General features: G+C 48.0%; 1 protein-coding gene across 1 annotated transcript in view; it reads left to right on the top strand.

The window, feature by feature from the left end:
* Positions 1 to 25871, top strand: part of LOC139278130 (dynein axonemal heavy chain 3-like) — a 485560-nt gene that overhangs the window by 428429 nt on the left and 31260 nt on the right. Inside the window, exons 55-62 of the mRNA XM_070896786.1 lie at positions 1852 to 1977; positions 3613 to 3790; positions 12333 to 12409; positions 14246 to 14539; positions 17377 to 17514; positions 18332 to 18592; positions 23657 to 23749; positions 25478 to 25576. Of these exons, the coding sequence (XP_070752887.1) occupies positions 1852 to 1977; positions 3613 to 3790; positions 12333 to 12409; positions 14246 to 14539; positions 17377 to 17514; positions 18332 to 18592; positions 23657 to 23749; positions 25478 to 25576 (1266 nt within the window). The remainder of the gene's footprint in view (positions 1 to 1851; positions 1978 to 3612; positions 3791 to 12332; positions 12410 to 14245; positions 14540 to 17376; positions 17515 to 18331; positions 18593 to 23656; positions 23750 to 25477; positions 25577 to 25871) is intronic.

Below are 25871 nucleotides of genomic sequence, written 5' to 3'. Positions count from 1 at the left end.
CCAAACAACTGCAACACCCCTTGCACTGAAACATTCTACACTCCACCCCAACCGAAGCCATGTGATCTCCTGAGAGAGGCAAGAACAATAGCAGTTTCAAAGTAAAATGTTTCATTAAAATAGGACAAGAATCTCGGTGACAGGAAATTGGCCAGAAAATGCAACAATGCATATGGTAATTATTTGATAAGACATATGAGACAGATAAATAAACCAATGAACCCAGCCTGTAATTCTGCACAGGTGTTCAGTAACCTAACAAACAACAGGCCTTGTGCGGGGCAGGATTTCTCGAGACGCTGCGGTAAACTACATCTTTTAAATGAAGCGTTTGCATGTCAGTGAACCAGCTCCCAAATTTGTTTCGAGTTCCGGAATAAGGTAGAATTTTCCAGCACAGAGGGAGGCAGTTCAGCCCATAGCTCAGTGCTGGAAGTGTTGGCCCACAGCCTGCTGTGGCGGGTTTTGCTACGCTGTTGGGGATTGAGGGTGGACTGTGTCCCCATTGACATTCGCCCACTGCCCCTCCTTGCTCTTCGGGAGCGTGTTATGGGTCTTGTGAGCAGGGAGCTGCTGATTGGCTGTTTGCCAGTCAGTGCGTTGCGTGCTGTGACTGGCGTGTGCCCCACCGATGCCCTGCTCACCTGTTGTGGTGACAGGGACAGGGTTTACCATCGTGAGGGCACTGTCTCCTTGCCGCTAGCAGGGAGAGTTGTTCCAGTCTGTGTTTCATTAAAATAGGACAAGAATCTCGGTGACAGAAAGTCGGACAGAAAATGCAAAAATGCATATGGTAATTTTTTGATAAGACATATGAGATAGATAAATAAAACAATGAATCCTGCCTGTAATTCTGCACAGCTTCTGTAAGACTCAGCTGAATCTCCCACCCTGGGGACAGATCTGGGGGACGGGGTGAGGATCTGAGGGGATGTGAGATCTGTTCATCGTCTTTGTGGCATCCGAGTCTTTTTCGTGTTAGCATGACCTCCGTACTAACAGCAATATTTAAACACCACTCTAATGCTGTAATGTATTTGCTTCGTGGGTTCTTTGCTTAAGAATTCATAGCAACACATTGCTATTAAGAACTAGTTGGTTTATTAGCAAAAGGTTTAACAATCACACGACACATTATCAGTTCATCCACCAGGCTCACAACCAGCTGCCTCATCGTGGATCCCCTGAACCCAACTGGCTGGGGTTTTATTGAGTCTTATGAATATCACGTGATTGGCTAAGTCCCTCCCAACTCAACAGCTCAACAACTATTTTAAAAAGTAATTTTAAATCAACTTTAAATCAAGTGTCCTTTTTTTTTGAGGGCACCAAAAACCACAATTTGACAATTGGAAATTAAAGGAAACCTTTTTCAAATAAGATCAAATTAAAATTCTGTTCCCTGTTGAAATGATGCACTCCAGTCCCTCCGGCGCCTACCTCTTGCGAAAGGCCACGAGTGTACCGGTGGACACCACGTGCTCCATCTCCAGGGACACCCTGGCTCGGATGTAACCGCGGGAAAGAGGCAGGCAGTCGGGTTGTCAACAGCTCTTCTCACAGGTGCCTATATTACAAATGCCACAGAGCAGGCCTCTGTGTTTGCACACATTCTTACAGTCATGTTTTCACTGGAAGGATGGTGACACAGAGCCAGCAGTATAACTCAGGTTTTCATCCCCCACTCTGCTCTGGGCATGTACCAATCCCACCTGCACTATAAAAACATCCTAATCCAGAGAGTCGATGAGCTTTGTTCATGTACCTGAACTCTCACACTTGTTTGACGTATTAAATGATAACTTGTTCTAAGTGCATGTGTGGTGACAGATCTCTCTTTAATGTGTTTAGCTTTCTGAATGGAAGAAAATCTACGACTCCTCTCAGCCTGAGAAAATGCCTTTCCCTGATCCGTGGGGAGGTATTCTGAGCCATTTTCAGACCCTTCTTGTACTTCGCTGCATCAGGTCAGACAAGGTTTGTACTCAGGGGGTTTGTGTATATTGTAGATAAGTGTATTGTTGCTATAATCAAAATTCATTCATTAGCAGTAGGTTTCCTAGTATTGTATTCTCTTATACTATTTCAGCCCTGTTTATAGATTGTATGAGACCATTATTGCATGTTCTGGTATTAAATCTACACGCAGGAATGTATTGTACTGGAACAGATGTCTGTGTTACATACGGGTGGCCCCAAGCAGTACTACGCACTCTTTTGTAGCACAGCTTCATGTGGCCAGTGTCCCTTTAAACCCGCCTCAATGTGTCCACGCGTTCCACCTGTTGCCCACATTCACCAACCCTGCGTCTGAAGCCGTGGGGCATAAACTATCCACTCACCAACTCACCAACACCAAACAATTTATTCTCGGGTTATCCACAGCCCTGAGACTCCAGAAACTTTTGGTACATCTCTGGAACCTACTTTTCCCCAGTCTAACCCTCCCAGCTCCCTTTGTCAGTCCCTGTAGATCTGGAGTGAAGTGCAGAGGATCGGTGTTGCTCCTCCCCTCTGTAGCCTTTCTAAAGCCAGGATGTCCCCAGTGTGGTCCCGTGATCCGATCTCGACACATTCCAGTGCTGAGCCAGTAATTGATGCAAGCTGATTATTACCACCAGGGCCTCGTCCAGTTCACCTTCGGTACCATTGCTGCACAATGCGCTAATGCTTCCAACAACCTCTCCCCTAATCCTCAAACCCCCTCCTGTTGCACCCTGTATCCTGCCACTGTTAGATTCATACTGGTTATTTCCTTTCCCAATCTCCTGACCTTACATTTGCACACATTAAGCACCATTTCCATCTCCCTACTTTTTCCTTTTGTCTAGTTTAAATGGTGTGTTTCCTGACTGTTATGTATGCAATAAAGGTTCAAACTGAGTACTGTTTAACTAAGCAAGGTACAATCTCGGCTCTGCTTTATTTAGGCCCAAAGTGCCTGACTCTCAAAATGGCTGGCCTTTTATACCCGAGCAGCACCATGTGCGTGCTGCTCAGTGGCCTCCAACGCCATCTGGTGGGTACAAACAGAATGTACATACATGACACTGACCTCACCCTTGCAACTAGTGAAGTAGTGTAGTGACAATGGCAAGACATGGGGGGTATGATTGGTCAGCACCCTGCTGGCAATGTGGGCATTTGATCCAGTCAGTGGCAGGCAAGCAGCAGACTGACTGCGTTGTATTTAAGCAATTTACATTGTCGAGTTCAGACAATGCACAGCGTCAACACCCTGCAACATTCACACACCACATTACACACTACACACACCATACACAACCCACACACCATACACAGCCCACACACCATATACAGCCACACACCACATCACACACTACGCACACAATACACAGCCCACACACCATACACAGCCCACACACTGCATCACACACTACACACACCATACACGGCCCACACACCATACATACACCACCTCACACACCACAGAACTGTCCATTTCTTTAATCAATAGTAATGAATCCTTCCCTGTGTTAAAAGCAGGAATATTTTGTCTAATGTGCTGTGGGATTTAATCTGCTGAGTTGCTGGGATTTGCTCGAAGCAGTAAGTGACATCAGTGGTGTTTTCCTGTCTCTTGTCCTGCAGGTAATTCCAGCTATCCAGCAATTCATCACTGAGAAAATGGGTGCTGCTTATATCGAGCCTCCAACATTTGATCTTCAGCACAGCTTTAAGGGTTCCAGTCACTTCACTCCACTGATCTTCGTTCTTTCTGCTGGAGCCGATCCCATGGCCTTACTGATGAGATTCGCTGAGGAGCAAGGTATTGCTAACCAATGAGCATTTTGACATACTTTCTGAGGATAACAGATACAGATGTGTCTCAACAACATCAACTTGCATTTCTATATCGCCTTTAACATAGTTGTAATGTATGCACCTGTGTGTATGCTCACAGGCTTGTGGAGCTGTTGCACTGTGAGTGGCTTAGCCAGTCATGTGATGTTCACAAGGCTCAATAAACCCCAGCCAGTTGAGTTCAGGTTCGCCATGATGGGGCATGCAATTGTGAACCCGGTGGATGAACTGGAGTGTTCAGTTTGATTGTCAAACCTTGGCTAATAAACCAGCTAGTTCTTTACAGCAGATGTGCAGCTGTGAATTCTTAAGCAAAGAACCCATGAAGCAAACACACTGCAATAGTAAAACATCCCAAGGTGCTTCACAGGAGCAATCGCAAACCAAATTTGTCACTGAGCCGCATAAGGAGATATTAGGACAGGTGACCAAAAGCTTGGTGAACGAGGTAGGTTTTAAGGAGCGACTGAAGGGAGGAAAAAGATGTAGTGAAGTGGAGAGGATTTGGAAGGGAGTTCCAGAGCTTGGGGCCTAGGCAGTTCAAGGCACGGCCACCAATGGTGGGGCGAAGAAAATCGGGATACATTAGAGATCAGAATTAGAGGAGCGCAGACATCTCGGGGTTGTGGGGCTGGAGGAGATTACAGAGATAGGGAGGGGCGAGGTGTTGCTTAACCGGGAGCCAATGTAGGTCAGCGAGCACAGGGGTGATGGGTGAGCGGGACTTGGTGCGAGTTAGGACACGGGCAGCTAAGTATTGGATGACCTCAAGTTTACATAGGGTAGAACGTGGGAGGCCAGGCAGGAGTGCGTTGAAATAATCAAGTCTTGTATCAAAGGCATGGATGAGGGCTTCAGCAGCGGATGAGCTGAGGCAGAGACAGAGGTGGGCAATGTTATGGAGGTGGAAATAGGCGGTCTTAGTTATGCCGCGGATGTGTGGTTGGAAGCTCATTTCTGGGCCAAATATAACATCAAGGTTGCGAACAGTCTGGTTCAGCCTCAGACAGAAGATGGGGAGATGGATTGTGTCAGTGGCTAGGTAATGGAGTTTGTGGCGGGGACCGAAAACAGTGCCTTCAGTCTTCCCAATATTCAGTTGGAGAACATTTCTGCTCATCCAGAAGAGGGATTTGAACACAAGGATGAGAATTTTAAGTTGAAATCTTAATGAATGAATCCCATTAACTAACTAAGGGCTCGAACTTACGCAACGCACTGCTTGGGGCGATAACATTTGCAGGAGCGAGAAGGTAATGCTGGGTGCTACCCAAGTGAATCCGATGTGAACTTTCGGTTTAGCTCTGCAGGAGGGAAGTGGGGCAGTAACTCAGGCGCTACCACTTCCCTTGGAGCACTAAACGGAGCGAGAGGGGTGGTATCACAATGCCCAGTGCAGCACTGTCGGATGACGAGGGCCTCGTTGGCCTCGTCCGAAAACGGCTTTGCCCTTTTCCAACCCCCATCCACGCTCTCGGATGATGATGATGACATCTCTACAATTTATCCAAATCTCCAAAGGCAAAAAACGCCACAAAACTCCACAAATCTCCTCTCTCCAACTCCAACAACTCTCTCCTTTATCTCTCCTCTCTCTCCCACCACAATCGACCTTATGCGCATGTGTGGATGACCCCTGAGCTCCCGAAACGCGCAAAATGCTGGCAACTGGGAAAAAAAATTGCATGCGCAGAAGTCGGTTGCTAGGGAAGCTTTTGTCTTCCACATCGCTGACCGTTCCTTGGGCGAGCGTCACATCGCTGACCTTTTGCATCGCCCATTTGAAATCACTGGCCTATCGTCGAGTGGAAAATCGCCATCCAAAAAATGGGCGCTGAGCCAGCGATCGGTAAGGCTGACACATCGAACTTCGCTGGAATATCGCCCATTTTTTGGCCCATATTCAGCAAAGTGGGAAGTCGAGCCCGATGTGCGCTGCACATAGTTTGGCTATTGCAGGTGACCTAGTTGAAACTCTACCCCCTTCTATTTGACACAGGATTACACAGGGTATACGGCACAGAAACACGCCATTTGGCCCAACCAGTCCATGCCGGTGTTTATGTTCCACTTGAACCTCCTCCCATCTTTCCTCATCTAACTCTCTATTCTCTGCTCCCTCACATGCTTGTCCCTTAAAATGCATCGATACTATTCGCTTCAACCACTCCCTGTGGTAAACATAGAAACATAGAAACATAGAAAATAGGTACAGGAGTAGGCCATTCGGCCCTTCTAGCCTGCACCACCATTCAATGAGTTCATGGCTGAACATGCAACTTCAGTACCCCATTCCTGCTTTCTCGCCATACCCCTTGATCCCCCTAGTAGTAAGGACTTTATCGAACTCCTTTTTGAATATATTTAGTGAATTGGCCTCAACAACTTTCTGTGGTAGAGAATTCCACAGGTTCACCACTCTCTGGGTGAAGAAGTTTCTCCTCATCTCGGTCCTAAATGGCTTATCCCTTATCCTTAGACTGTGACCCCTGGCTCTGGACTTCCCCAACATTGGGAACATTCTTCCTGCATCTAACGTGTCTGAACCCATCAGAATTTTAAACGTTTCTATGAGGTCCCCTCTCATTCTTCTGAACTCCAGTGAATACAAGCCCAGTTGATCCAGTCTTTCTTGATAGGTCAGTCCCGCCATCCCGGGAATCAGTCTGGTGAACCTTCGCTGCACTCCCTCAATAGCAAGAATGTCCTTCCTCAAGTTAGGAGACCAAAACTATACACAATACTCCAGGTGTGGCCTCACCAAGGCCCTTTACAACTGTAATAACATCTCCCTGCCCCTGTACTCAAATCCTCTCGCTATGAAGGCCAACATGCCATTTGCTTTCTTAACCGCCTCCTGTACCTGCATGCCAACCTTCAATGACTGATGTACCATGACACCCAGGTCTCGTTGACCTCCCCTTTTCCTAATCTGTTACCATTCAGATAATAGTCTGTCTCTCTGTTTTTACCACCAAAGTGGATAACCTCACATTTATCCACATCATACTTCATCTGCCATGCATTTGCCCACTCACCTAACCTATCCAAGTCACTCTGCAGCCTCATAGCATCCTCCTCGCAGCTCACACTGCCACCCAACTTAGTGTCATCCGCAAATTTGGAGATACTACATTTAAATTTAATCCCCTCGTCTAAATCATTAATGTACAGTGTAAACAGCTGGGGCCCCAGCACAGAACCTTGCGGTACCCCACTAGTCACTGCCTGCCATTCTGAAAAGTCCCCATTTACTCCTACTCTTTGCTTCCTGTCTGACAACCAGTTCTCAATCCATGTCAGCACACTACCCCCAATCCCATGTGCTTTAACTTTGCACATTAATCTCTTGTGTGGGACCTTGTCGAAAGCCTTCTGAAAGTCCAGATATACCACATCAACTGGTTCTCCCTAGTCCACTCTACTGGAAACATCCTCAAAAAATTCCAGAAGATTTGTCAAGCATGATTTCCCTTTCACAAATCCATGCTGACTTGGACCTATCATGTCACCTCTTTCCAAATGCGTTGCTATGACATCCTTAATAATTGATTCCATCATTTTACCCACTACTGAGGTCAGGCTGACCGGTCTATAATTCCCTGTTTTCTCTCGCCCTCCTTTTTTAAAAAGTGGGGTTACATTGGCTACCCTCCTCTCCATAGGAACTGATCCAGAGTCAATGGAATGTTGGAAAATGATTGTCAATGCATCCGTTATTTCCAAGGCCACCTCCTTAAGTACTCTGGGATGCAGTCCATCAGGCCCTGGGGATTTATCGGCCTTCAATCCCATCAATTTCCCCAACACAATTTCCCGACTAATAAGGATTTCCCTCAGTTCCTCCTCTTTACTAAACCCTCTGACCCCTTTTATATCCGGAAGGTTGTTTGTGTCCTCCTTAGTGAATACCGAACCAAAGTACTTGTTCAATTGGTCTGCCATTTCTTTGTTCCCCGTTATGACTTCCTCTGATTCTGACTGCAGGGGACTTACGTTTGTCTTTACTAACCTTTTTCTCTTTACATATCTATAGAAATTTTTGCAATCCGTCTTAATGTTCCCTGCAAGCTTCTTCTCGTACTCCATTTTCCCTGCCCTAATCAAACCCTTTGTCCTCCTCTGCTGAGTTCTAAATTTCTCCCAGTCCCCGGGTTCGCTGCTATTTCTGGCCAATTTGTATGCCACTTCCTTGGCTTTAATACTATCCCTGATTTCCCTTGATCGCCACGGTTGAGCCATCTTCCCTTTTTTATTTTTACGTCAGACAGGAATGTACAATTGTTGTAATTCATCCATGCGGTCTCTAAATGTCTGCCATTGCCCATCCACAGTCAACCCCTTAAGTATCATTCGCCAATCTATCCTAGCCAATTCACGCCTCATACCTTCAAAGTTACCCTTCTTTAAGTTCTGGACCATGGTCTCTGAATTAACTGTTTCATTCTCCACCTAATGCAGAATTCCACCATATTATGGTCACTCTTCCCCAAGGGGCCTCGCACAACGAGATTGCTAATTAATCCTCTCTCATTACACAACACCCAGTCTAAGATGGCCTCCCCCCTAGTTGGTTCCTCGACATATTGGTCTAGAAAACCATCCCTTATGCACTCCAGGAAATCCTCTTCCACCGTATTGCTTCCAGTTTGGTTAGCCCAATCTATGTGCATATTAAAGTCACCCATTATAACTGCTGCACCTTTATTGCATGCACCCCTAATTTCCTGTTTGATGCCCTCCCCAACATCATTACTACCGTTTGGAGGTCTGTACACAACTCCCACTAACGTTTTTTGCCCTTTGGTGTTCTGCAGCTCTACCCATATAGATTCCACATCATCCAAGCTAATGTCCTTCCTAACTATTGCATTATCTCCTCCTTAACCAGCAATGCTACCCCACCTCCTTTTCCTTTTATTCTATCCTTCCTGAATGTTGAATACCCCTGTATATTGAGTTCCCAGCCCTGATCATCCTGGAGCCACGTCTCTGTAATCCCAATCACATCATATTTGTTAACATCTATTTGCACAGTTAATTCATCCACCTTATTACGGATACTCCTTACATTAAGACACAAAGCCTTCAGGCTTGTTTTTTTAACACCCTTTGTCCTTTTAGAATTTTGTTGTACAGTGGCCCTTTTTGTTCTTTGCCTTGGGTTTCTCTGCCCTCCACTTTTCCTCATCTCCTTTCTGTCTTTTGCTTTTGTCTCCTTTTTGTTTCCCTCTGTCTCCCTGCATTGGTTCCCATCCCCCTGTCATATTAGTTTAACTCCTCCCCAACAGCACTAGCAAACACTCCCCCTAGGACATTGGTTCCGGTCCTACCCAGGTGCAGACCATCCGGTTTGTACTGGTCCCACCTCCCCCAGAACCGATTCCAATGCCCCAGGAATTTGAATCCCTCCCTGCTGCACCACTGCTCAAGCCACGTAATCATCTGCGCTATCCTGCGATTCCTACTCTGGCTAGCACATGGCACTGGTAGCAATCCTGAGATTACTACTTTTGAGGTCCTACTTTTTAATTTAGCTCCTAGCTCCTTAAATTCGTTTCGTAGGACTTCATCCCTTTTTTTTACCTATGTCGTTGGTACCAATGTGCACCACGACAACTGGCTGTTCCCTCCCTGTTTAGAATGTCCTGCACCCGCTCCGAGACATCCTTGACCCTTGCACCAGGGAGGCAACATACCATCCTGGAGTCTCGGTTGCGGCCGCAGAAACGCCTATCTATTGCCCTCACAATTGAATCCCCTATCACTATCGCTCTCCCACTCTTTTTCCTGCCCTCCTGTGCAACAGAGCCAGCCACGGTGCCATGAACTTGGCTGCTTCGGCCCTCCCCTGATGAGTCATCCTCCTCAACAGTACTCAAAGCAGTGTGTCTGTTTTGCAGGGGGATGACCACAGGGGTTCCTTGCACTACCTTCCTTGCACTACTCTTCCTGCTGGTCTTCCATTCCCTAGCTGGCTGTGGACCCTTCTCCTGCGGTAAGACCAACTCGCTACATGTGCTACTCACGTTATTCTCAGCATCGTGGATGCTCCAGAGTGAATCCACCCTCAGCTCCAATTCCGCAACGTGGTCCGTCAGGAGCTGGAGGCGGATACACTTCCTGCAGATGTAGTCGTCAGGGACACCGGAAGTGTCCCTGAGTTCCCACATGGTACAGGAGGAGCATATCACGTGACTGAGCTCTCCTGCCATGACTTAACCTTAGATACACTTAAATTGGTGACAACACTGTTACAGGTTACTTACTGATAGAAAAAAGAAAAACTACTTACCAATCACCAGCCAATCACTTACCCCTTTGGCTGTGACGGCACCTTTTGATTCCTTTCTACTTCTTTTCTGCTTTTTCTCCCGGCTGGAGCTGCACAAGCTTGCCTTTTATAGATCTTTTATGTGGTAGCGGTTCCACATTCTCACGATTCTTTGGGTAAACAAGTTTCTTCTGAATTCCCTATTGGATTTCATGGTGACTATCTTCGATAGATATGTGAAGAGAAAAAGATTAGTGAAGAAAAACGTAGGTCCCTTGCAGTCAGATTCAGGTTCAGGTGAATTTATAATGGGGAACAAAGAAATGGCAGACCAGTTGAACAAATACTTCGGTTCTGTCTTCACGAAGGAAGACACAAATAACCTTCCGGAAATACTAGGGGACCGAGGGTCTAGTGAGAAAGAAGAACTGAAGGATATCCTTATTAGGCGGGAAATTGTGTTCGGGAAATTGATGGGATTGAAGGCCGATATATCCCCGGAGCCTGATAGTCTGCATCCCAGAGTACTTAAGGAAGTGGCCCTAGAAATAATGGATGCTTTGGTGATCATTTTCCAACAATCTATCGACTCTGGATCAGTTCCTATGGACTGGAGGGTAGCTAATGTAACACCACTTTTTAAAAAAGGAGGGAGAGAGAAATCGGGTAATTATAGACTGGTGAGCCAGTTGGAATCAATTATTAAAGATGTAATAGCAGCACATTTGGAAAGCAGTGACAGGATCGGTCCAAGTCAGCCTGGATTTATGAGGAAGGACGTGCTTGCTATTGAGGGAGTGCAGCAAAGGTTCACCAGACTAATTCCCAGGATGGCAGGACTGACATATGAAGAAAGATTGGATTGGCTAGGCTGATACTCACTGGAATTTAGAAGAATGAGAGGGGATCTCATTGAAACATATAAAATTATGACAGGTTAGATGCAGGAAGAATGTTCCCGATGTTAGGGAAGTCCAGAACCAGGGGTCACGGTCTAAGGATAAGGGATAAGCCATTTAGGACTGAGATGAGGAGAAACTTCTTCACTCAGAGAGTTGTTAATCTGTGGAATTCTCTACCACAGAAAGTTGTTGAGTCCAGTTCGTTAGATATATTCAAGCAGGAGTTAGATGTGGCCCTTATGGCTAAAGGGATTAAGGGATATGGCGAGAAAGCAGGAATGGGGTACTGAAGTTGCATGATCAGCCATGATCATATTGAATGGTGGTGCAAGCTCGAAGGGCTGAATGACCTGCTCCTGCACCTATTTTCTATGTTTCTCTGTTTCTCTGTTTCTATGAAAGAATCCATCCACCATGGTAACATTACCAAGCTTCCCAATTTAAGATTAATGAGTACTGAGTCACGAGTTGTTTTGTGCTATGGATTCACATCCAATGTGAATTGGTTTAAGACTCTTTAATACATCTCAGTGAGAGCCTCACTATTTTAGAGCAAGGATCCTTCAATCCCAGTGGGACATGGAATGTCAGTCCTTTAAATTCATTCTCGGGACGTAGGCATCACTGGCAAGGCCGGCATTTATTGCCCATCCCGAAGTGCCCTCGAGAAGGTGGTGTTGAACCTTCTTCTTGAACCGCTGCAGTCCATGTGGTGAAGATGCTCCCACAGTGTTGTTAGAGGGTGAGTTCCAGGATTGTGACCCAGCAACAATGAAGGAACGGCCGATATATTTCCAAGTCAGGATTGTGTGTGACTTGGAGGGGAACATGGAGATGATGGTGTTCCCATGCACCCGCTCCCCTTGTCCTTCCAAGTGGTAGAGGTCGTGGGTTTGGGAGGTGCTGCCGAAAAGTATTTGAAATCATGTTATTGTGAAATTTGTATTTTTTTAAATCTTTTTTTATTTAAAGCCTTATCTTGTACATAAGAAATTTCAGATACTTGGAAAAAAAATGGTGGACAAAAGAATTTCAAAAACCATTTCCAGCGATTATGATTGATTCCTCAACAAAATGTGACAGGCAATTGTTTACATTCAAAATTCCCATTATAAAACGTTTACATACAGAATCCCACCAAAGCAGTTCACATAGGCAGTTTCCATTGTAAGTTTTGACGTAAAAAGTTTTACAGGAAGTAAAGTATTTGGACCAGAAGTGCACAGCAAGATGTTTAATATATACCAATAGATATCTGTAGATATATAGTTAAGTTGATTAGCAAGGTAACTTATGAATGCAGCAGTTAAAATGTACACTGCCTGTTTTAGGAATGGGAGGGGCGAATCTTCAAACAATCTCCCTTGGCCAAGGACAAGGCCCAATTGCTGGAAAAATGATTGAAAAAGTAAGTTTTTGAATAGTTATTTGGTAAGAACACATTCATTTTACCTGAAGTTGGTCCCGGTTATTTAATAGTCTTTGGGAGATAAGAATGGAACAGATATTCAGACATTCCCACATGTGACGGTGTCTAAGTCCTAACATTTGTAGGTACCCAGGACAGCATTCTTCCAACTGATCCTGCTGCAAGTCTCAAGAGGAACATCATCATAGGCAGTCCCTCGGAATTGAGGAAGACTTGCTTCCACTCTTAGAAAGAGTCCTTAGGTGGCTGAACAGTCCAATACGAGAACCACAGTCTCTGTCACAGGGTGGGACAGACAGTCGTTGAGGGAAAGGGAGGGTGGGACAGGTTTGCCGCACGCTCTTTCCGCTGCCTGCGCTTGATTTCTGCATACTCTCGGCGATGAAACTCGAGATGTTCAGCGCTCTCCCGGATGCACTTCCTCCACTCAGGGCGGTCTTTGGCCAGGGACTCCCAGGTGTCGGTGGGGATGTTGCACTTTATCAGGGAGGCTTTGAGAGTGTCCCTGTAATGTTTCCTCTGCCCACCTTTGGCTTGTTTGCCATGGACGAGTTCCGAGTAGAGCGCTTGCTTTGGGAGTCTCGTGTCTGACATGCGGACAATATGGCCTGCCCAGCGAAGCTGATCAAGTGTGGTCAGTGCTTCAATGCTGGGGATGTTGGCCTGAACGAGGACGCTGATGTTGGCACCAGCATCAGTGTCCTCAGAGGAACAGAAACACACTCATAAAGTAAGAAAGGGGAAAGCAGCTCTCTGGGGTCTGCTTCAGCAACCCCCAAACAGCAACTTAACAACGTCTTAAGAGATTCCGCGGCTCCCAGAGATGACAGGAGTCAACAAGAGAGCCTGAGTTGATGGGATTGGTTGGGGAACGCACACGATGTAAGAGCAAAGGACCCCAGACACTGTAATGCACAATTACAGTACATTCCAACAGTGGGGATACAGCCGATTAAGATATCAGCCCCACTGTCTTCATTACTTATTTTGAAATCATCAGTGAACCTGATGTTGATTTCCTCACACCATTTACGTTTAAGCTTGATCGAGCATCTGTCGTACTTTCACTGGAGGTGATGCAGATAACTTGCAAAGTCTCCAGACGACTTTGTCAAATAAACGTTTTTGAATAACAGAAGGGTGCTTTCACTGATTGCCAAGCCTCTGCCAGCAGCTTTTTAATCATTGCTACTCACAGCCCATGTGAAAATAAACTCAGCTTGCTGAGCAAAGGGTGCATTTATCTTCATTGGTCAGTCATAGCAACGTTGACAATTGAATGGAGGTCAGGCTAATTGTAAGACTTAATTTGCTGGGAAATGGCCATTTGTCATCAATTATTGCTTTGAAGTGTGAATCAGTAGTCTTTAGAAGGATGAGAGGGGATCTCATAGAAACATATAAAATTCTGATGGGACTGGACAGGTTAGATGCAGGAAGAATGTTCCCGATGTTGGGGAAGTCCAGAACCAGGGGTCACAGTCTAAGGATAAGGGGTAAGCCATTAGGACCGAAATGAGGAGAAACTTCTTCACTCAGAGAATTGTGAACCTGTGGAATTCTCTACCACAGAAAGTTGTTGAGGCCAGTTCATTAGATATATTCAAAAGGGAGTTAGATGTGGCTCTTACAGCTAAAGGGATTGAGGGTATGGAGAGAAAGCAGGAATGGGGTACTGAAGTTGCATGATCAGCCATGATTATATTGATTGGTGGTGCAGGCTCGACGGGCCGAATGGCCTACTCCTGCACCTATTTTCTATGTTTCTATGTTTCTATGTCTTGACCGCTTTCTGCCATGGTTTCACTTTTGCAGGCTGCGGAGGAGGGCACATGGGTGGTCCTTCAGAACTGTCACCTGGCCAGCAGCTGGCTGCCGGAGCTGGAGCGGATCAGCGAGGAGGTGATCACCGACAGCGACAGGACCCAGCCCGAGTTCCGCCTGTGGCTTACCAGCTATCCATCCCGGGATTTCCCCGTCTCCGTGCTGCAGAACGGAATCAAAATGACCAACGAGCCGCCAAAGGGGCTGCGTGCAAACCTGCTGAGGTCGTACCTGAACGATCCAATCTCTGACCCACACTTTTTCAGTGGCTGCAACAAGCCCGAGGTATGGGCCGCTAACTTTTTCTGCTTGTCTGTAGCCCTGTTTCCCCCGGTAAGATGGGTATGTGTCAGTGGGTCAGACACACAGCAATAGAAGGTCAGTGCAGGACCGGAGGGGTTTGTGGTTATTAATGGAGCACCAGAGACACTGTCCATGGAAGGCAGGAACTAATAGGGCTGGATTTTTGGCTTTGCTGATTTTGGGACGGTAATGGAGGTGGGGCGGTAAAGTTTGCGCCTCAGTCAGCAATATTCATCAGCTGGGCCCTGAGTGTGGAGCGGGGCGCTAAGGGAGGCGTTGTACACCTCTCTCGGGGTGCTAGGCCGGCTGAGCATGGGAAAATCCCGAGCTAAACAGCCGGCCTCGGAGCGCTCTGAGAGAGGCCTGGGGAGAAAAAAAACCTGAAAAAAACACCAAAAACATTCCCAATACACGGCCCACGCCACCACAACATAAATTGCAAAAAACCACTCACACTTACCTGAGGTGGACATTCCTTGCCTCACTGCAGCCGGTATGAGTTGGGCCGCCCGCTTTCACAGGCGGTCCCAGCAGGGGGCACTGCAAGGCATACGGGTCGGGCAGGAGCCAAGAATCGAGCCGGTGTCACAACCGGGGGCGTTGCACGCCGGCTCAACTCTCCCGGGCGGTAATGCTCCGCACCCCGCCGAAACCGGCCCCGAAAACCCCGGCGGGGCGCTGGAAACTGGCCGCCCGCCCGGTAAAGCTCACCACCGTCATTGCCACCCCTCCGGGGTGAAAACAGAAGCAACAACAAGCCAAAAATCCAGCCCTAGCAACTAACAGACCCGTTTCATGAAAGGAGGCCTTGTCTCAGCGAATTTTTGTAATTGTTTTAAGACAATGGGGGTGAAAGTCGTCAGCGGCGGTAGCACAATCGGGGCTACCAAGAACTGGGCCAGTGTAATCGGCCGATCCACTGTCGTCCATTTTGCGCTGATGCCCAGGATAAATTTCACCCCTGAAACCTCTCCAGGAATCGACAGCCATTGCCCCGGATGGACGAGTCCCAGGGGGACATGGTTACCTCATGTAACGTTTAGCGACGCAGGGTTATGCTGAGATTGATCCAGCGTTTCTAATTTAGAGTTTAGAATCGCCGACCGATTTCACCTAATAACAGCTGTCACTGGAATCCTGCAAGGGAATTCAACAGGCAGCTGAAGAGAATTCTTGAGAATTCTTACATACTGGCTATTGGTGTAAGCTGTTACTGCAGCACAGATAAAGAAAGAACACTCAATGTGCACCTAAAAAAAAAATATATAAAGGGTATGGGGAAGGAGTGTGCTGCCAAATTCATGAGGAAAAGAAGGATCAAGGTCACCACATTACAGGAAGGATGTGATTGCACTGGAGAAGGTACAGTGGAGATTTCCGAGGATGTTACCTGGACTGGAGATTTTTAGCTATGAGAAAAGATTGGATAGGCTGGGGTTGTTTTCTTTGGAACAGAGGAGGCTGAGGGGAAACCTGATTGAGATGTATACAATTATGAGGGACCTGGATAGAGTGGATAGGAAGGACCTATTTCCCTCAGCAGAGGAATCAATAACCAGAGGGCACAAATTTAAAGTAGTTGGTAAAAGGATTAGAGGGGAGATGAAGACATTTTGTTTCACCCAGAGGGTGGTGAGGGTCTGGAACTCACTGCCTGAAAGGGTGATAGAGGCAGAAACCCTCACCACATTTAAAAACTACTTGGATGTACGCTTAAAGAGCTGTAACCTACAGGGCTACGGACCCAGTGCTGGAAAGTGGGATTATGCTGGGTAGCTCTTTTTTGGCCAGCGCGTACACGATGGGTCGAATGGCCTCCTTCAGTGTTGTAATTTTTCTGTGATTCTATTCTGCTGCCAAATGGAAATTGTTCATGAAATTGAAGGATTAGAATTGGTAAATCCAATCCTTGGGGCATCGGCCTGTCTGAAGTGTATGGGACGGCATCAGAAATTATCGTAGTTTGGGAATATGCTGGTGGTGGTGAGATTTTAGACCAATTTTCAAGCTGAGTGTGAAGAGGCATGAAACAGCGCACGAGGCAGATATTAGAGGGTGTTGCTTCCTTGCACAGAAAGAAGATAGTCCACCTCGATTTAAAATCACTCAGTTAACTGATCATCTTATTCAGGCAAATGTAAAACTCACAAAAATAATGAAAGATTTTAAAGTAGAATGTGTTTGTAATTTGAGAAATAGTGAATGTCTGCAGTTCAGAGTAACTGGACGGGAAAATGTCCAATATTCCAGAACGGATTCATTGTTCTTGTATTAGCCAGAGGAGTGAAGTGATGATTTGAGGTGAGAAGAGGTGGGACGTTCGTTTATCTGAAGCCAGTGCTCGGTGTCAGTGCTGGATGTGAACAAATGTGAAATGCAATCTCAGTCTCGCAGTCACGGTCAGGGTCTGATTTCCGGGTCTCGGGGTGTGGGTCTGAACAGGAGCTGGGAGGCGCTTTCCTCCTGAGAAAGTGAGCTGTGTAAACATAGAAAGATAGAAACATAGAAAATAGGTGCAGGAGTAGGCCATTCGGCCCTTCGAGCCTGCACCACCATTCAATATGATCATGGCTGATCCTCCATCTCAACACCATATTCCCGCTTTCTCCCCATACCCCTCGATGCCTTTTGTGCCTTGAAATCTCTCTATCTCCTGCTTGTTGATTCTGGATCATTCCATGTTCCAACACTCTCGACTTTTGCATGCAGCCCACAGCAGAAAGAACCATACTTTGCCCTAACAGCCATGTTAATGACATTGCTTTTTAATGTATGAAGTGGTGCAGGCGTTTGTGTCTGACAATCCCTTTCATTGACAGGTTTGGGAGAAGCTTCTCTTTGCGTTGTGCTTTTTCCACGCAATCGTTCAGGAACGCCGCATGTTTGGCTCACTTGGTTGGAATGTCCCCTACGAGTTCAATGAATCCGATCTGCAGATCAGCGCACGGCAGATTCAGGTATATCCCCGTGGCACAATAAGGAAACCCATTGACAGTGTCCTTCAGTGGTAACTAACTAAGTTAATTAATAGCTTGCTACGCTATTATTAATTATGCATCTCCTTTATAACAGTGTCATCTTGGGCTCACTTGGGAACACTCTCCGCTCTGAGTCAGACGAAAGACTTGCATTTATATAGCGCCTTTCTCAACCTCAGGGTGTCCCAAAGCACTTTACAGCCAATGAAGTACCTTTGGAGTGTAGTCACTGTTGTACTGTGGTAAACGCGGCAATTTGCATGCAGGCAGATCCCACAAATAATGACCAAATAATCTGTTTTTAGTGACGTTGGTTCAAGGGTAAATATTGACCAGGACATCGGGGATAACTTCCCTGCTCTTCTTCGAATAGTGCGATGGGATCTTTTACGTCCACCTGAGAGAGCAGGTGGGGCCTTAGTTTAACATCTCATCCGAAAGACGGCACTTCCGACAGTGCAGCACTCCCTCAGCACTGCACTGGGAGTGTCAGTCTGGATTATGTGCTCAAATTTCTGGAGTGGGACTTGAACCCACGGCCTTCTGCTGCGAGAGCACTGAGCCATGGCTGGCAACTCGGGCTATGGCTTGAAGCCCCACTGCATGTGCATTTAATCTCGGCTGATGTTCCAGTGCAGTACTGAGGGAATGCTGCTTTGGCTGTGAAGCACATTGAGATGTCTTGAGCATGCGTTATATTAATGCAAGTCTTTCTTTAATATAAGACCAGACGTTTAATTTCTGATCGATACTGGAAAACGGTGGAAATGACTTGTCCATTGTGGTGTGTCCACAGATGTTCTTGAATGAATACAGTCAGGTGCCTTTCGAGGCTCTGATATACCTTACAGGAGAGTGTAACTATGGCGGCCGTGTCTCTGACGACCATGACCGACGACTCCTTCTCAGCCTCCTGGAGAACTTCTACTGTCACAGCGTCATCAGGGACAACTGCTACAAATTCTCCCCCAGCGGCATCTACTATTCCCCACAAAACAGCAGCTATGAAAGTTATTTGGAATACATAAAGAAGTTACCCCTCAATGCAGACCCAGAGGTACGTTGAGGGGCTGTGAGATTGGGGTGGGGTGGTGGCACAGCAGGGCCTGAGTATTATTCAATAGTCGCTATAAACCCGCACTACAGCTTGAAAACCTTCAAACCTCCAAATATTATCAGAGACCAATCATACAGTCACAGGCCCGATAGTTCCGGGGAGGCGGGGTGGGAGAGGGGGCTATATAGCAGCTGGGAAATCCTTGAATGGGGGTAACACTGCGACACCGCTGTATTTAACGTCAGCGCACCATTTGGATTTCCCGGGTGGCAGACGTGCAGATTGAGAGGCGCACCGGATGTCGGGCGAGAAGGTCCATGGCTGGAGAGTGGAGAAAGGGGGAGGGAGAGATCGCGGGGAGGGGGAGAGCAGGAAGGGTTACAGGTCATATAAGAACATAAGACCATAAGAAATAGGAGCAGGAGTAGGCCATTCGGCCCCTCGAGCCTCCTCCGCCATTCAATGAGATCATGGCTGATATTCTACCCCAACTCTACTTTCTTGCACTGTTCCCACTGTATACCATAATTTTATACAAGCTTGTAAGGCAAGAGCTAAGCTTGTTTTCAGTAGTATTTTAAAGCTGTAACATCCTTCCCTCTGTGATGGACATGTCAGTTTAAATTTAATACTGAACAACCAGCAACTATGGGCTTATACAGACTTCAAGGTGTAGTGTGCCATAATTATACTAACAAACCACATCAAATGTCTTCCCTTCTCCGTTTTTCTAATGTATAAATGTAGTTGAACTGCTAGCATTCCTAACTAGGAAGGAGTAATCAGCTTTCAGTGATGCTTTTCAATTAATTGTTTTATACTTTACTTTCTCTCTCTGAATACGAATGAGACTTCAGCCCCACCGAGTGAAATTAAATATTGACATGGGTTCGGGGCCATGATTCACCATCTGATGATGTTTTTAATCTAGACTGTGCTGTCAGGCGTGATATATTCTTTCCGACATCACAAATACACACATACACAAGATCGCGAGACAGGAACTTGTCATGTGACCTTGTCACATGATGCTTTTATTATATACACCAATAGTTGCATTACCACAGTAGTCCACGAGGTGGAGATCTATATATTTTGAATGAAGAGTCGCTGCTTCCCGGGCCTGAAATTCAATCCCGTTGGAAAGCTGGTGTTACCCCCCACCTCTTTGTGGCCATTAGCGGCAAAAAAATGTTGTGGCTGAGCCACCCCATATTCAGCTCCAAAAGTGAACACATGGGTTCCAGCGCTAATGAACCCTTCCAAAGTGGATTTTTCAGCAGTGTGGCTGTCTGAATTTGAGGGTTATCACCGCTGAGAATTCAGCAGGTAAAGGTTTCTAATTAGCCAGCTGCTCCCGGGCTTTTTTAAAGGGCAGGGTTTGCAGCAAGGCCCTGAGGTGGTTGGGGGGGGAGGTTGGAAGGATGGCTGGTGTAAGAGGTGCAGGGAGAGCCAACAGGTTCACTGATATGGAGCTGGAGACACTGATGGACGGTGTGGAGGACAGAAGAAGAATACTGTTTCCTGACGTGGGGAGACCTGGCAGACCGCCAATACATAATTCATGGAGGGAGATTGCAGGGGAGGTGTCAGGCACCTCCATATATGTGAGGACACACTCTCCCAGGAGGGTGCTGGCCAGTCTGCACCCGGCCCTTCCAGGGTGGCGATGGGTTGATACCAGCCAGCTCAGGGGCGACGGGGATTCTCCTCCTCCTCCTGCACCTCCTCCTCCTCAGGTGGTACTGCTGGCTCAGCCTCCAGCGGCTGTCCCCTCATGATGGTCAGGTTGTGCAGCATGCAGCAGACCACGACGATTATGGAGACCCGTTGAGGAGAGTACTGCAAGGTGCCACCAGAGTGGTCCAGGCACCAGAACCTGTGCATGAGGATGCCTATGCACTGCTCGATGATGCACCTGGTGGCACAATGAGTGGCATTGTATGCATGCTCTGGCGCTGTCCTGGGGTTCCGCAGTGGAGTGAGCAGCCAAGTGGACAGGGGAGATCCCTTGTCCCCAAGCAGCCAACCACAATCCTGATTCGGGCCGGTGAAGACGGCGGGCACACTGGTGTGGCACAGAATGAACGAATCATGGCTGCTGCCTCCCTTGCCCGCTGCCTCTCTGCACGGCACTGACAGTGAAGCCTTGTCCTGCGTGCCGCCCTGTTCCTGACCAGGTGTCGCCCTCCCAACACTCCTCCCATCCTCAGGACGAACCCTGCCAAGCAGGTCTCTGCAGCCCACAGGCCTCCACTAAAGATTCAGACCCGAAAGTTGTACAGAAGTACGGGGGTATGTGCAAACCTCTGAGCAGCACTCAGCAGGTTTAATGGAGCCAAAACAATAAATAACATTTTATCAAGAGATAAATACTGCGCATGGTGGAAAATGAAATAAAAACACTAATAATTAATAAAACTATATGAAAAGATAAATACTGCGCATGCATGCTGGAAAATGAAATAAAAACACTAATAAGTAATAAAACTATTTACCGATCAAAGGGCCCCAGCGATGTTGCATTCGAGCACCGCATCGAAAACCTCGCGGGGACACTGCCGGAAAAAGTCCGACCTTTTCCTCGGTGAATGTCGCTGTGGTGTCTCTTTCCAGCGGCCCGAACGCTGCAGAGCTCTCCGCCGGAAACCCTCCTCTACAGCGGTTTCACTGCGCCATTTCCGGCGGAAGTGAACGCTCAAATCCCCCCCGAGCTGAATATGGCTCAAGGAGGGAAAAGTACCCGATCACAGCGGCCCATCGAGTTTTCCGATCGACCGCCAAACCCCGCGGTAGCCATCCCTTCGGAGACGGTGAATTTCGGGCCCCCCCTGTCAATGAGGAGATTGCAGGTTGGCCTGGAGATCATGGTGGCTTCGTATCGTGTGGTCAAGGGTGAGTGGGGTCAGAGGGAGCGGGGAGGGGGGGTGGTGTGGGGAGGCAGATTGCAGCAGGCTAGCGTGGGATGGGGGTGGTGGGGGAGGCAGATCGGGGCAGGCTAACGTGGGACTGGGGTGGGGGGAGATCGTGGCAGGCTAGCGTGGGACTGGGGTGGGGGGAGATCATGGCAGGCTAGCGTGGGACTGGGGTGGGGGGAGATCATGGCAGGCTAGCGTGGGAATGGGGTGGGGGGAGATCGGGGCAGGCTAGCGTGGGACTGGGGTAGGGGGAGATCGGGGCAGGCTAGCGTGGGACTGGGGTGGGGGGAGATCGGGGCAGGCTAGCGTGGGAATGGGGTGGGGGGAGATCGGGGCAGGCTAGCGTGGGACTGGGGTGGGGGGAGATCGGGGCAGGCTAGCGTGGGAATGGGGTGGGGGGAGATCGGGGCAGGCTAGCGTGGGAATGGGGTGGGGGGAGATCGGGGCAGGCTAGCGTGGGACTGGGGTGGGGGGAGATCGGGGCAGGCTAGCGTGGGACTGGGGTGGGGGGAGATCGGGGCAGGCTAGCGTGGGAATGGGGTGGGGGGAGATCGGGGCAGGCTAGCGTGGGACTGGGGTAGGGGGAGATCGGGGCAGGCTAGCGTGGGACTGGGGTGGGGGGAGATCGGGGCAGGCTAGCGTGGGAATGGGGTGGGGGGAGATCGCGGCAGGCTAGCGTGGGACTGGGGTAGGGGGAGATCGGGGCAGGCTAGCGTGGGACTGGGGTGGGGGGAGATCGCGGCAGGCTAGCGTGGAACTGGGGTGGAGGGAGATCGCGGCAGGCTAGCGTGGGACTGGGGGAGGTGGAGGGGAAGCACTCCTGTTCCTCCTGGCTCACGAGTTGTGCTGTAAAATACTTACCTGTTGGGTCCGGCTGTTCGCGCCCCCCCTCCTGCTGCCGGGTTTCCCGAGCCCTGGGAAACTCAGCCCGCAGTCTGTTAACTGTAAAAGTTTGATCAAATCTGAGGCACGCAGCCTCATTAACATATTTAAATTACTGACCCGCCTCTCGAGAGCAGCTGACCTCCCCAATTCACCCTGGTTAAACCAGAAGGGGCTGCATTCGTGGTGGGTTGGGGTCAGTTTTCAAGTTTTTACAGAATTTAAACCCTGGCCCCTCTCCTGCCTGTGCTCGGGGGTTAAAATTCCCAAAATAAAACCTTACAACACAGAAGGAGGCCAATTGGCCCATTGTATCTCTGCCGGCTCTTTGAGAGAGCTGTCCAATTAATTCCACTCCCCCGCTCGTTCCCCAAAGCTCTTAACCTTCTCTCCTCGAAACTGAACAACCCCAGCTTCTCCAGTCTCTCCATGTAACTGAAGGCCCTTATCCCTGCTACCATTCTGGTAAATCTCTTCTGCACCCTCTCCAAGGCCTTGATATTGAAAGTGTGATGCCCGAAATATAATCATACTGTGAATCTCGTGGATGTTTTTAAATTTGTACAATTATGAGCATAATCTGGATTATGGGACCTGGGGGTCCTTGTACACAAAACACAGAATGCTAGCATGCAACTACAGCAATCAATTAGGAAGGCAAATGGAATGTTGTCCTTTATTGCAAGGGGGTTGGAGTATAATAGTAAGGAAGTCTTCCTACAATTGTACAGAGCCTTAGTGAGACCACACCTGGAGTACTGCGCACAGTTTTGGTCTCCTTATCTAAGGAAGGATTTACTTGCCTTAGAGGCGGTACAACAAAGGTTCACTAGACTGATTCCTAGGATGAGAGGGCTTAATAGAGTAAATGCTGAGAGGTTGTTTCTCTTAGAACTAAGAATCTAGAACTAGGGGCCACAGTCTCCGGATTAGGGGCCGGCCATTTAAGACTGAGATGAAGAGAAATTTCTTCACTCAAGACATTGTGGATCTTTGGAATTCTCTCAGAGGGCTGTGGATGCTCAGTCGTTGAGTATATTCAAGTACGAGATTGATAGACTTTTGGACTCTAAGGGAATCAAGGGATATGGAGGTCGGGCGGGAAAGTGGAGTTGAGGTCGATGATCAGCCATGATCTCATTGAATGGCGGAGCAGGCTCGAGGGGCTGTATGGCCTACTCCTGCTCCTAATTCTTATGTTCTTAAAAGTATTCCTTGAAATTACAAAGTAACAGTCAGTTTCTCCTGCCCGCCTCCTGTTCAGGTCTTCGGATTGCACGAAAACGCAAATATCACGAAGGAACAAAAGGAAACGCAGGAAGTTTTTGATGGGATCCTGACTACACTCCCCAGAGAGGTGAGCAGTACGAGACATTGCTGCCTTATGCTAATGCAGGTTTCCCCATCACACAGCATGTGATTAAGGTGCTGTCAGGTAATGCCTCCAATTATAAGGAGCCTGTTTGCAACAAATGATTCTCTTCCTTTGATCAAAGACCTCGGTATGAAATTGCCAGCCTGCAGGATACACAACACACCCGAAGGTACTCGCCTGAAAGTGGGATACAAATACACACTTTTCATTTCTTGAAAGGAAACCTGTAATAAAATAACAAAGAAATGGTTAACGATTGTGAATCAGTCTCCGAGGTCATAGGGCATTTGCAAACCACTCGAGCAGCAGGCTTTTGACTGACGCGTCATCTGAACTGCTCGATTGAGTTACATAAGTCACACAATGCACACGTTGTTAGTGTAATACTCAGAGCGTACACAGTCCAGGAATACACCTCAAGCAGCCAGCTTGCAGGGATCTAACATCGCCACATTTCTCGTTTGGTGTGTTGTTTGGGATTAGTGCAGGTGGTTTGAGTGTTGGACTGTTCTAGATAATAGGAGCGCTGTAACTATATGCTGGGCTCTAGCAATAATCTCCAAATCTAGGCTGACACTCAGATGCAGTGCTGAGGGAGTGCTGCACTGTCGGAGGTCTTGTCTTTCAGATGAGACATTAAACCGAGGTCCTGTCCGCTCTCGGGTGGACGTAATAGATCCCATGGCACTATTTCAAAGACGACCAGGGGAGTTATCCCCGGTGTCCTGGGGCCAATATTTATCCCTCAATCAACGTAACTAAAACAGATTGGGGCCGAAATTACACCCCGCCCTGTAACTGGGCACGTGCAATGCTTTGAGGTTGATGTCGCCTCTTGAGCGAAATTCCGTTCTTTGTTGTTTTCGTCATTTGGATCCGGAAGTTGCTCTTAATGTGGGCGGTGACTACACGAGGGGGGCGGTTATGCAGCGGTGGAAACACCTGAGGGGCGGAAGTTGGGGCGGTGCAGAGTGACCTTTAAAGGGGAGAGCCTCCGCGATTTTTTAACTTTGGTCCACTGGGCCACCAGGGAGGGTTTCGACTGGGCCAATGGCCTGGCACACAAGAGGGGGCCCAACTGAACCCAGGGGCAATAATTGTCGGCCCAACCTGGCAGTCGGCCAACAAAATAAAACATGGCAGCAGTAGCAGTGCGCCCTCCCCTTTAAGGAAAGCCGCACCGCCATTGCAGAAGGCCAGAGCCTCACTGGACCACCGGGAAAAAACAGGTTTTGGCACCGTTGGGCGGGCCAAAGATTTTCCTAGGGGAATTTTGCCGTCGGGGGGGAGAGGGTAGATCGGCGGTGCGCACGTTGATAACGCACTTAACACGATCGGCAGCAGCGGAGCAGTGGGGGAGGAGGGGAGCAGGTCACCGCTGAGATAACACGGGAGCAGAATGTTGATAATGGCGGCCATTACACGAAAAGTCGGCGGCTATTTTTCGGTGTTAAGAGGTCTTAAGGAAGGGGGCAATTTTGGCCCCATTTTCTGGCCATTATCACATCACTGTTTGTGGGAGCTTGCTGTGCACAAATTGGCTGCCGTGTTTCCCACATTACAACAATGATTACATTTCAAAAGTACTTCATTGGCTGTAAAGTGCTTTGAGACATCCAGTGGTCATGAAAGGCTTCTCTAAATGCAAGTCTTTCTTCCTTTATTTATTTATTTATTTGTTTTAAATTACAAACTGTTTCTCCCTTCTAGGTAAATGGAGGAGATAGATCGTCATCTGAGATTGTGCAGGAACTGGCAACAGACATCCTGTCCAAAATACCCCCTGACTTTGTTACAGAGGATGTAATGGTGAGAAATAGCCCACATCATTGGAGCTGCACGTTCTTGCTTCGTGCTTTTGCTGTAATAAATGGAATTGGCTGTTGTGTATAGAAGAACTCCATGAGGCTGAGTACTGTGAGCTCAACTCAGTGTGACCTTAGTCTTCTTTATTACAACTCCAGAGTGTCTAAACAACATGGCAGCCAACCTTTTATACTGGCCCTGCACGTGTGTGCAGGTGACCATTAGGACTTCAACAGTTGCGCCCTCTGGTGGCAAGTATTACATAGTTACATACATAACATCACCCCCCCCCCCCCAC

The sequence above is a fragment of the Pristiophorus japonicus genome, chromosome 13 (assembly GCF_044704955.1).
Source record: "Pristiophorus japonicus isolate sPriJap1 chromosome 13, sPriJap1.hap1, whole genome shotgun sequence".
Classification (NCBI taxonomy): domain Eukaryota; kingdom Metazoa; phylum Chordata; class Chondrichthyes; family Pristiophoridae; genus Pristiophorus; species Pristiophorus japonicus.
This window is presented reverse-complemented; position numbering and strand designations above follow the sequence as displayed.